The sequence below is a fragment of the Patiria miniata genome, unplaced genomic scaffold (assembly GCF_015706575.1).
Source record: "Patiria miniata isolate m_02_andy unplaced genomic scaffold, ASM1570657v1 HiC_scaffold_19, whole genome shotgun sequence".
NCBI lineage: Eukaryota > Metazoa > Echinodermata > Asteroidea > Valvatida > Asterinidae > Patiria > Patiria miniata.
In genome coordinates this window covers 13,727,034-13,738,815 of record NW_024037057.1, presented here as the reverse complement: position 1 = coordinate 13,738,815, position 11,782 = coordinate 13,727,034, and the positions used below count along the sequence as shown (strand labels likewise).

General features: G+C 38.6%; 1 protein-coding gene across 1 annotated transcript; it reads left to right on the top strand.

The window, feature by feature from the left end:
• Positions 1–1,595: 1,595 nt before the first annotated feature.
• LOC119725856 lies at positions 1,596–10,975 on the top strand. The gene is made up of 5 exons (XM_038197448.1): positions 1,596–1,887; positions 3,261–3,487; positions 5,885–5,941; positions 6,858–7,088; positions 7,833–10,975. The coding sequence occupies exons 2-5, from the start codon at positions 3,308–3,310 to the stop codon at positions 8,358–8,360; spliced, it is 996 nt and encodes a 331-aa protein (XP_038053376.1). The 5' UTR covers positions 1,596–1,887; positions 3,261–3,307; the 3' UTR covers positions 8,361–10,975.
• Positions 10,976–11,782: the final 807 nt, after the last annotated feature.

Here is an 11,782-nt window from a genome sequence, read left to right as displayed (position 1 = left end):
TGCAAATGAGTTTGTTCATTATTTGGATATTATGTTGGTTGTCGCGGTGTAGGTATATCGCGGCTGCTTCTTGTATTTTGGGGTAAAAAATCATCTGAATGAGAACAAAATCAAAGCGAAAAGTCTGATACAAAATGGGAATTTACATTTTAAAGAATTGTGTCCCTATACACCCGGAACGTACAAAATGTATTCAAATTAATTGACTTTTTTTTTAATAAACCATAAAGGAACTGACTAGGTGCATCATCATATAGTTTTGTTTGTTTGAAAAACTAAAAAGAAATTAATTGTGATTAGACAAAAACAGTCAATAATCTTGTTTATGTTGTGACGTGTCTGTGCGGGAGTTTAATTAGAATGTGATTAATCATTAAGAGTAAAGGAATGTGAAATATATGAAATTGTTCACGTTCGATAAAATCTGAAATGATTTAGACAGCAGGGCTGAGGGATTTGCGGTGAAATAAATCCAGAAAAACATCCATGAAAATGGGCAAGTACAATAAAAGCTTCCAACATCTTTTTTTTTTACTTCCAGAAATCAAATCAGCAGAAATGAAATTATTACATGTTGCTGATGTTCTTAGACAAACAAGTGTGCATGATAATGTTTAACTAAGTTGTAAACATTAAAAAAATAATATTCAGCAGACTGAAATAAACAGTCTCCTGATTTGTATTGTAAAAGTGTTTACTATGATTTTTTGGGGGGCAAACTTATTTCGATGATCTCTATCTGAATACACATACGGCTCTGCCCCAAACCATGGGCTGTGGAAGGGGCGGGGCAAAGGGAGAGGGAACGGGTTGGGAAGACGGATGGATTTTACATGTTCTTCAATAGAAGGCCCGGTAAAAAAAGTGAATATGTGAACATGTTCCTTCCAAAGTAACATATCTTAAACACACAATTAATCTATAGGCATATAGCTATGAGGCTATTTAAGGTGGAACACATATCACGCCTTAAGTAGTGGCGTGGACGTGGAGGAATAAAACAAAAACACCTGATTAAAAAAAAATCATTCTACAATGGAGCACAGGCGCACAACGAATCGACACGTCATCACGGATTACAGCGTTTACGTTGTATACGCATTGTATCGAGTGTACACAGCTTTACGCGTTATACATGTGCACATGTAATATACCACATAAGGGTTGTTAGTCGGGTGTCCATTTTCCCATTCGCTGATTTCCATAACAAAGCGAAGGGGCGCATTGTTAATCAGGCTTCTCAATGGTACTATTTATCCAGAGTTCACACAGTTCGCCAGCTTCCTTTCTACTCCGATTTATCTCTGCTTCAGAAAGTTTTAAATACCTGACATCACAGGTAAGCCGACGGCTGTTGCAGTGAGCAATAGGCGAATGAACGGTTTTTTAAGGATTACTGGTGTCCAGTGAAATAAGTAATCGCTGACAGTATTCCTAATGACCACTGATTGTTTAATATATACTTTTCGAAGTTAAATGTATCCACAACTCTGTACGACATTCAGAAATGTATTTTGAATTCACTTCTCCAAACAGCCGTATACAAACTTTCAGCCCCCAAAGTGCAGGCCATTCAGAATCATTCATGCGCAACCTGCTCATATGAATGCACGATTCACCGAAGTCAATGCAATATCGGGGTCACAACCGGTAACTCCCCAAAATATTTTGATCACGTCGATGTTTGCAGTTAAAATATTATTGGGCAGGAAGTACATAGCCCTGGCGTGTATAACTTTCAGCACAGGCCGTGTTTCTTTCGAGAGTAGTTTTGTGGTAACTCCGGACGACAAAATTGAAGCATTTTCTCATGGTTGCACTCTTATACAACTGGTGTGGACTGCAACAGTGTGCTTGTGGTGCATGTACAGGAGCTGATTTTTAAAGGTATGGAACCGTTTATTGTACTTATTTATTTTGTGAATTTCGACCATGAAGGCTGCTTGAGCAATTTTGAATGTTGGTGAATTGTAATACATGTACCTTGACACATAGGGTTTGACCTTTGCGCACTTGATGCTTGATGTGTAGAATAGAATAGAAAGCACATTGCAAGTGATGTCCAGGTATGGAATCCTTTCCGAGGGTGGTTATCAAGAAATAAAAACAACATTGAAATTAATTTATATAATATTTCCTATTGCCAATGAACTTTTAAAGGAAAAAAGAGTGTAGCTATCCAGACGCCACTGCAAACAGGCTATGGAGACTTGAGTGCATTTGCTATGTGTTTCCTATCACAATTGACTTTTCTTTCTCATCAGTCCCAAATTCATGTCTTTCAATATTTTGTTTTTGCATATGGTCCACCCTTCACTGAGATTATGTGATTAACAAAAGTTGCGTCAGAATGCAACGTTCTTTCCACTTGTAATTTTAACGAGTCCTTAAATAATTAACTATTTTGTTCTTGGCTAAAAACAAACAAAGATGCATCGCTCTGTATCGTAACAGTATACAACGTCGATTTTATGATCTGAAATTGCAATGTTATTCGACTGAGCATCAATACACTGTAGATATAAATCATTTCACTTACATTTTTTTAAATACTGCTGGAGAAGAGCATTTTAAGCCTACAACTTCTGAACTAAATTTAACGGTGATGGGTACTATCTAAATGTTCCTTTTTTGTTGGTAGACAAAAATGTCTCCTTCATTTTTGTGATACAATTAATTTCAGTGGTTGTTGCCATAGGAAACCGAACAAATTTCATTATACCCCAACCTCTGTAACCCCAACACCCCCATCCAAACCATACCCAACCCGGCAACTTAATCTAACCAACTCACCTCAACCCTACCCAACATTGAACTTATCCATTTCAAACCAACCTAACTCACCCAAACCCAATTCAACCCATCCATATGCAACCGAAGCCAACACAACCAAATACATGTACATGTACATGTACATTTGTACACCCAAACCCACCCCATCCCAACCCAACCCAACCAAACCAACCCAACCAAAACTACCCCACTGCAAACCTATACACATCATCCAAACCGCACAGTGGACATTTTGAAATGTATGATTTAAACTGTACACAATGAGGTTTGTAGATGACTCAATGCCCACAATGCACGTCATTATTTTCTATCATGTGAAGCAGTGCCGGTTGAAAAGGTACTGATGGATGAGTGTTTTCTAACAAACACCTCCTAACTATGACGTTCTCAGTGACATCAAGAAACCAAATTCTCGATTTTTAGTGCATGTATTATATTTTGACGATTTTTTTTTATTTTGTCGACAGCATAACAATTTCTCCATAGAAGCACACACACATTTGGTCCATTCAGTATGTGCTGCTATCCGGACAAATATGGCCGACCGAGTGCCCTCTGCCTCGTTCCCCTGGCGTTCCTCTGTATAATGCTGGGCGGGGGCCTGGTGGGGACGTGGGTGGGCTGCTATTACGAATGCATCCGTGGGAAGGAGGTTGAGTACAACTACTATGCCGCGGTCTGGACTGGCGGTTTGGTAAGTTGATTTTTTTTTAAATACTGTTTATCATGTCTCTGGCCCTAATTATTGCACAGATGTTGACCAGACCAATCAAAAACATGTTTTCTTAAACAAGCTGGTTTTAATTAATAGGGTCCATGCAATACATTTTTTTAAGGAACTAAATTGTATGAAAACTATTTGACATTCCTTTTTAGTTAATTTTATTGAAAAGTGCACTTTTTAGACATTTCAAATTAACCATATTTTTTTCTGGTCAACTGGGGGCACTGTTGCTGTGATGTCATTTCTGGAAGACAATGTTCAGTTTATGGGTTTCTATTAAAATTGTGAATCCAAAAATTTACTCATTGAAAACATTTGTGAGAATAGTTTGCTCATTGGCTTCCTGCCATGTACTGACACAACAACAAATCACAAAAGAAAAGAAAATTATTCAACAGCAAAGTACCCAAAGTTCTGGCAACTTTTGGTGCAGAATCGGTGTAACATTGAGGTTTCTCCCTGAAATGACATCATTAATTCATTCATTCATTCATATTTATTTCCACTTAATCATTTTAAAGGGAAAAGGTTTAGACAATAATTTAGATGAACGGATAAGATTAAGCGGTGGGCTTCTCCCAAAAGCAAGCTTGTCAAGTGGAGAAGTCCATTATGTGTAGAGAAAAAATATATATTAATTACATTTGTTCCTTTAACTTACCTACACAATGAAGTACACTTTAAGTTACACATACAGAGACAAGGAACCAACACAAACAGGACAAGACAAAACAAATCAAGTACATTCAGAACCTACATGGTAAATCATAAGAAGAAGAATATGTTCACAGCAAATAATAAGTAAAGCTAAAATTAGGCATTACAAGTTCATCACATCACAAGTTTGCTCACAAGTTTGCTCATAATATGGAAATATGCATTAGCATAAAATCCAAACAGCCACCAGCATACCCTTACAAATGGCTACATGAAAATTGTAAATATGGTTAAATGGGACACAAAGGTGCATTTAGAAGGATCGCTTTAAACAAAATAGTACATTACATTGGCCCTTTAAGAAACAGTATAGCCCAAATACCTCAACTTATGCTCTTTTAATGGACTTTGATGCCCGATTTAATTAATTTCCGGCCTACAAAAAAAGTCATTGTTTTTTCGCACTGTGGGAATTTTTGGATGATTCAAGACTTGTATAGGTGGTAAGAGAATATAAAAGTAAACATGTCTTCCTAAACATATACATGTATTACATAAAAAAAACTGCCTCGTTGCGAAATGTACATGATTGTTATGACATCATATTTGCAAAGTTTTTCCAGATAAAAGCACCCCATAAGTATTGCATTTTTTCAACGATTTGATAATATATATGTTACAGTCTCTTTATTATTGGCAACGGCTGCCTATAGCAAAATATTAATTTTAATTCGAACATTGACATCAATATATTGGCTAAAATCTATCTTTTGAAATCTTTTTCATTATAGTATTCTGCATCATATGGCACATGCATGTTCGCCAGTATAACCCGGCGTACATGGTGTACCCATAGTGTCTAAAATCCCCAGGATGTTCCCATGGTGTCCAGTAAATCCCCATGGTGTTCCCATGGTGACATAAAATCCCAGGATGTTCCCATGGTGTCCATTAAATCAGCATGGTGTTTTCATGGTGTCCATAAAATCCCCATGGTGTTCCCATGGTGTTCATAAATTCCACATGGTGTCCCCATGATGTCCATAAAATCCCCATGGTGTTCATAAAATCCCCATGGTGTTCCCATGGAGCTCGTAAAATCCCCATTATGTTCCCATGTTGTCCATGCTATCTCCATATTGTTCCCATGGGTTTCCTATGATGAGCATGCAATCTTCCATTGTGATCATTTTAACTTACATGGTGTTCTTGATGACCCGATGGGTTTCCCATGGGAATCCCATTGGATGCTCATCGAACATTTCTGTAAGGCCTATAAATGACATTTGACTATGACATTTCCGTAAACTGGGGTACCGTTGGCACCCTGGGTATCTTTGGCAGAATATGTCCGTTCTTGAAAGGTTGTAAATATCATAATTGTACACGTTTTGTGAATAATATCAATTTCATTGAATTCCGATACCCTGCCGAAATTGCCCCAATATACGAGGAAACTTTCAACACACTAGGAGGCTCATAATCTCATTATTTTTGTGTGTTACTAGGTTAAAGATAAGCATCTAGGTGCAAACAAAGTACAACAGGAGAAATGTTCAGCTGTTCATGTTTTGGACATGCAATACATGTAATTGTTAGATGAGAAAATCTGCCAAAGTTAACCCTATACAATGTAAATATAGTTGACGGTATACTAACAACATTTTTCAACCTGTGTAAATGCATTCTTCTCTGCTTGGTCCACTCTAGGCGGTGTTCAGTGGAGTCTTCCAGCTGTTTCTTGTTTGTTTCTGGAATAAATGTCTGGTAAGAGCGAAGAATTGCTTCATACTTTCCATGTTGTTTTTACAAATTAATCGTGTGCATCGGAAATGGCGCCCTCTGTCGTCGAATATGTTCCACCGTGCATGAATCAACGGCTGTTTTATGTAAATAATCATTTCAATTTAAGCTTCCTAATGAAGTGACTTCTTAAGTTAAGTCATCTTAAGTTTCTTCAGGTTTCCAAGTTGTAGTCCCTGTGCACTTTTGAAACATCCTTGTTTGTATTTCCAAGGGAAAAACAGAAGGAAATTGCCAGTGTTGAAGATGCTAGTGTGGATTAATACGAAATGATCATTAGTCCATAACAAATTATTACAAGTAATCCACTCCTAAAACACTTGTACATTTTTAAACGAACTGTGAAGGAAATATATGACGGTAAGGGGGTATTTAACCCCCCCCCCCAAAAAAAATATTTTTTAAAGAGTGCCCTTTTTTAACAAGTGCCCTTTTTTTCTGACCAAGTGCCCTTTTTAAAAAGAAGTCGTGCCCTTTTTTGTGTCATTGGCCGTTCCGGGTGCCTTTTTTGTGAATTACGCGCATGTATTGCCCTGAGAAGCACCATTAGTGTGCACAATCGTCGATTTTAAGGAGCGCCCCCATCGACGGATGGTACCCCCCCCCCCCCACCCCTACTATTTGAATTTTTGGAGGCCAAGTGTCCGGGGAAAAAACGTGTCTACATTTCAAAACGGATGTGCAAGTGCCCTTTTTAAGAAATTTTTACCCCCCCCCCAATAAAAATGACCGTGCTACGCCACTGTGTAGAACTTCACTAAAACAGTAGAGCCGACATTTATGTTTCGGATTTTTTTTTACTCACCCTGTATGGTGTTCACCATGTCTCAAAACAGAGTCATATCCCTAATTGGATTGTATTCTACAAATTTCCCCTCAGAAATACTTCCTGGTGATCTACAACGTGGTGTTGGTGCTGTGCTGCCTACTGAGCGCTGCCCTGTACAGCTACATCACCTACTTGGAGAATGAGGCAGTGCCGCAGGGCGATCCGTCGCCGAGCGTTGGCGTGATCCTGTCGGCGGTGCAGGCCGTCTTGGCCGTGTTCATCCTCTTCTTCGTCATGGTGTGGAACTGCGTCATCGGCTGCGCTAGTCTGGACGACGAGTCGGTAAGAATGTGGCCATATTTTAAACAAATGAGGGCGATGTCAGGACTCCATTCTGTGGTACTTTTTTTACTGTGGCAATTTAGTAACTTTACTTCAGAAACAACATTCGAACAATGTCGTGTGAACATGTAATTTTTGGCATGTAATTTTTGGCCTACTCAAGTTCACTTTCAATAGTATGAGCATATGTTTGCACCCTATGTACCGCATTTGTTTGAACATAATATGTGTTATAGTTTATGGGCGGTGTGGTTTTGTCTCAGCATTCGTTTGGTACTGACTCTTACATTTCTGAATAGAGGTTCTTTTTTTATTCCATACACGAGGGATTGACAAGACTAATTGAGCAAAAATCATTCAGTCGCATTGATCAAGATTTGAATCGAGATTATACTGAATCTATCAATGCATTTCGATCAGACATCAGAGGTTTTTTTTCACTCTTAAACTATTTTCCCTAGTTTTCCTTTTTGGAAATAAGAAAGTATTAATAAAGGCAAATATTTGCTCAGTGATGTGATTTTCAATTCCTTCACCGTTGGTGTACATTTCCTGAAATCTTAACTGAAGCAGTCGTATAGCTCCTTGTTTGGCAAAAAACGTGTGACGTAAATATGACAATTTGGGAGATTTATAAACTCTGGCAATTTGTTTTTTCCCATATGTCTTTAAAACAGTTGCATATAACACCTGTTGCAACCTAGCTTACATTTTGCTGTCTATCTCTTTTTTTTAAATTGTTAGGATTCGTACGACGACCACCGCAGAGCCACCAACAGGTCGCGTAGCCACCAACGCCCCCGAGAAACCAGCGGCCCTTACGAGGACGACTTCTTCAATCGCGAGCCCGGCATCTACAGCGCTGAGCAGAGCCAGTATCAAGAACGCCCCCAGGAGGTCAGCTACGGCCAGCCGGACCGTACCAATACGTCCACCGGGTACATCATCCCACGGGCGTCTGTGAGGGGCGCGGTGAAGGACGACCGGCAGGGATACCACAGCAACGGCGGCACCATGGTGGTGGACGGCAGGGAGCCACGCGGCTTCTACTCGGGCTCCAGCAGGTTCAGCTCCGCCCCCACTCGCCAGAATGGATACATCCATCAAAATGGCGGCGCCGTACCGAACGCCAACAGCATGGGTCGGGTTCGTGATGCTGTCGGGTCCCGTTCGGGTGACCTTGGTAGTGACCGGTACGGGCGGGGTATTAGTCTGATGCAGATGCATGGCGTGGCTCCCGCTTCAAGCAACATCACCGATGGTTACTATTAGCTTACACAGGGACCTAGCATCCACCAAAATATGTCCATAACCCCAACATAATTCAACAGCATATTATGACGCGGTAGATCTTTAAGAACAAATATGTATGAATGGTGAACGATATTGTGTGTTTGGTATTCACACGCTGTAGTTTGAACCGCTCATATTCCACTACATGTTTAACAAGAATTTTAAAAGGGGAAGGACATGTCAGAAAACAATGCCTAAATTGTTCCACCGTAAACAACATATTTCTTTTACGGTCAGATAACCATTTGTGTTAGTGTCAATTAACTTAGGTAAGGACCCAAGTAATGTGCATTCCTTTGAGACAAGGGTTCGATTATTTTAATACGCTGATGGAATGGAAAGTGTTTAAGCAGTTTACTTCTTTTTCTTTCTAATACAGGGAATCATAATGTGTAAACTAAACCAATTTGGGGGTGGTAGTGGAATAGTTGAAATATATTGCCGTATAGGCCTACGTGTATTCTAAGTCAATTAAACAAATGACTGGTGGATAGGAGAGCCGAATCCTCATCAGCAACAAAAGACATCAATTTTTATATTTCAATGAATAATTAAGATTACCAATTTTAACTTTTTTGTTTACCTATATGTATTTACCTCGTAACTGGTTCGAATACTGTATGTTTGGTATGGTATGCTTGGAATTTCATCCAAAATGCTTTTTATAGCGGCCTGAGACATCCATTCAGGAGACAATTATTCAGAGCGATGATTTGATGTGATTTGTCACGAACAGAGCCATGTTGTTTGTCTTTGACATTCATCTTGAATAGTCAGATACCTGCTGTAACGATGGTAGCCTTATTGGTCTCATCCCAAGATCTTGAGTATACTTTCAATACTATTGCTACCTCTTAAATTCACAAGACTAAGTGGTGGTAGAAAGACGAGGCATTGCGGAAGAGAAGTGCAAAAGTAGTATTTCTTGTGCATTGCACAGTATACAGTACTGTAAGTTGTAGTCTCGATTAATTCTGGAAAAGGTGCCCTTAGGGCTAGGCTCAATTTTGCCAAAATGATCATGTCGTTGAAATAATTGTAAAAAGCAACCCAGAAAAATCAATTCGTTGCGCCAATGTATATATTTTAAATGAAAAGGAAGTGTTCTTTAAGTACACACAACAATTTGTTTTGAAATACGAACTCTAAGTTTGAAAAACAGAGTCTGTAAATATTCGTTTGCCATGGAAAGATTTTACACAGTATTTTTGTAATTAAATATATCCACGTCCATGTATTCTATACTCGTCATATATAATTGTATGTACATTTTAACTCACGTTTAAAACAAAATATACTTTTGTACGTACTAGGATTTAATTTTTGGATACGTATTTTTTTTATCTGAAATAGTCTCTTTTGTTGGAGTTCACTTCGGGAAACTATGTGTTCACGTCATGTTACGTCTTGTAATACGTCGTGTAACACGTCGAACCTTTTTGTAAGTTTTTCTCAATTAGATATCGTTTGAAGTTCTTATCACTTAGTTTGTGAAGGCCTTTAGATACTCAACTAACGTCATCAGACGATTTAATCAGGTGGTAACACTTGGCGTTCACGCTGCACGTCTTGTTTAATCGACCAATCCGTCACGCCCCTCCCAAAACACTTGACCAATCACAGCCTTGATAAATGTCCGACATGCCTACACGCGCGTATGCTGCGCGCGGCTTAGATATGCAGTGACATTGAAGAGGCGCACGTGTTGTTTCCTGATTAGTGCGCAGTGGGCGGGGCTTTATAATGGATCGGTTTATTTGAGGTGTGCACATATTTTGGCAAGTTGTACAGACACAGTTGGCCGCATGAGCATGAAGTTGGCATGTGTATAAACATTGTGCTATGATCAATAATGGCTCCTAACTGGTGCCATCTGATTCAGTATTTAATACACATTTTGTTTAAAGGGTGTCATTATCGACATTTGAATTGAGGAACTCAAATTGTAATTATATTGCTATTCATGTAAGTTTTGAATCCAACACTTGCGTGAGTTCGGTGAGTGACCATACTTTAAAGGATGTTTCGGTGAGTGACCACACTTTAAAGGTGTTATATCCAGCATTTTATATGTTAAATTCAACTGTTAATTCAACATTTTAAATGTTGATCATGTTGATTCACCGCTTTCAATGTGTTAAACTTGAAAAACAAGAAGGTCGAATTAACACATAACAGTCTAAGTGTTGGATTGAAAATGCATGGTTCAATATTTAAAAATGCTGGATTCAACACTTTCAAAGTATGGTCACTGACCGAACTCATGTAAGTGTTGGATTGAACACTCCAGTTTTTAGAGTGTATTGCCAAGTAAGTCACCAGATGAATTTGTGTTTGAACATGTTTAGAGAAATTGTAATATGGTCTTTGCAGTCTAAAATGAAATCGATTTTTATAAAAACAAGTTTTTTTAAGCGCCTTAATTTTTTTTAATAAGCAAGACCACATCCCTTTTTTATGTATTAGCGGGGTGGATTCTTTCTTTTATTTTTTCTTTAATTTTTTCATGTATATGGGATGATTTTATTTTAAGATTTGTTTACTGTGTATTGGCAATTAAATGAAATTAAAATTGAACAAATTACCGCCTCACAGCTCTGACGGGTTGTATTTTGTCTTTGGCCTAAAACCAAACCAAACAAATCGTTACAGTTTTCACGAAGAGACAATTTTGGCAAAAATCAGTATATTTTCGAAATTCTTTTTTGGGCCAAAATCGATTAAGTGTATTGCAACGGACATCTTGGTGAAGTTGTTTTGTCAAAATCAGATGAAATCATTGAGATCATGAGAATCAATAAAGGGAAAATTTCACCAAAGTCGTATTTTCAGTTTTCACGAAGAGACAATTGTAGCAAAAATGCACGTTGTTCTATGGGGACAAAATAACGCAAGTGTGCGATTTTGAGTTTTCACGAAGAGACAATTTTCGAGCGCGCGCAAGCAAACGACGCGTGCGGGCAAAACGAAGCGCGTGTGGGATTTGAGTTTTCATGAAGAGCCAATTTGTGCGTGTTTGGATAGCGGAGAGTTTGAGTTTTCACGAAGAGACAATTGGATCATTGCCAATTTTCCCGGAAAAACCAATCGCCTGTGGAATTTTGAGTTTTCACGAAGAGACAATTGACTATGAACGTTAATTGCTCCGCAATTAATTGGTCTATTGACTCGCAATTGGTACAATGTGTAAGTGTGAGATTTCAGCTTACTATCGGTATAAACAAATAATCAACATGTCCTTTAAAAATAGGCGAAATCTCCAGTTTAAAAAGGGTTCAACTTTAAAGTCGATTTTCTCAAAACTATGTTTCAACGCCCCGTGGCCAAAATTGTCTCTTCGTGAAAACTCTGACGATATGTGTGATTTTTTTTACACACTACAGAGACTGTGGAGGGCTCCA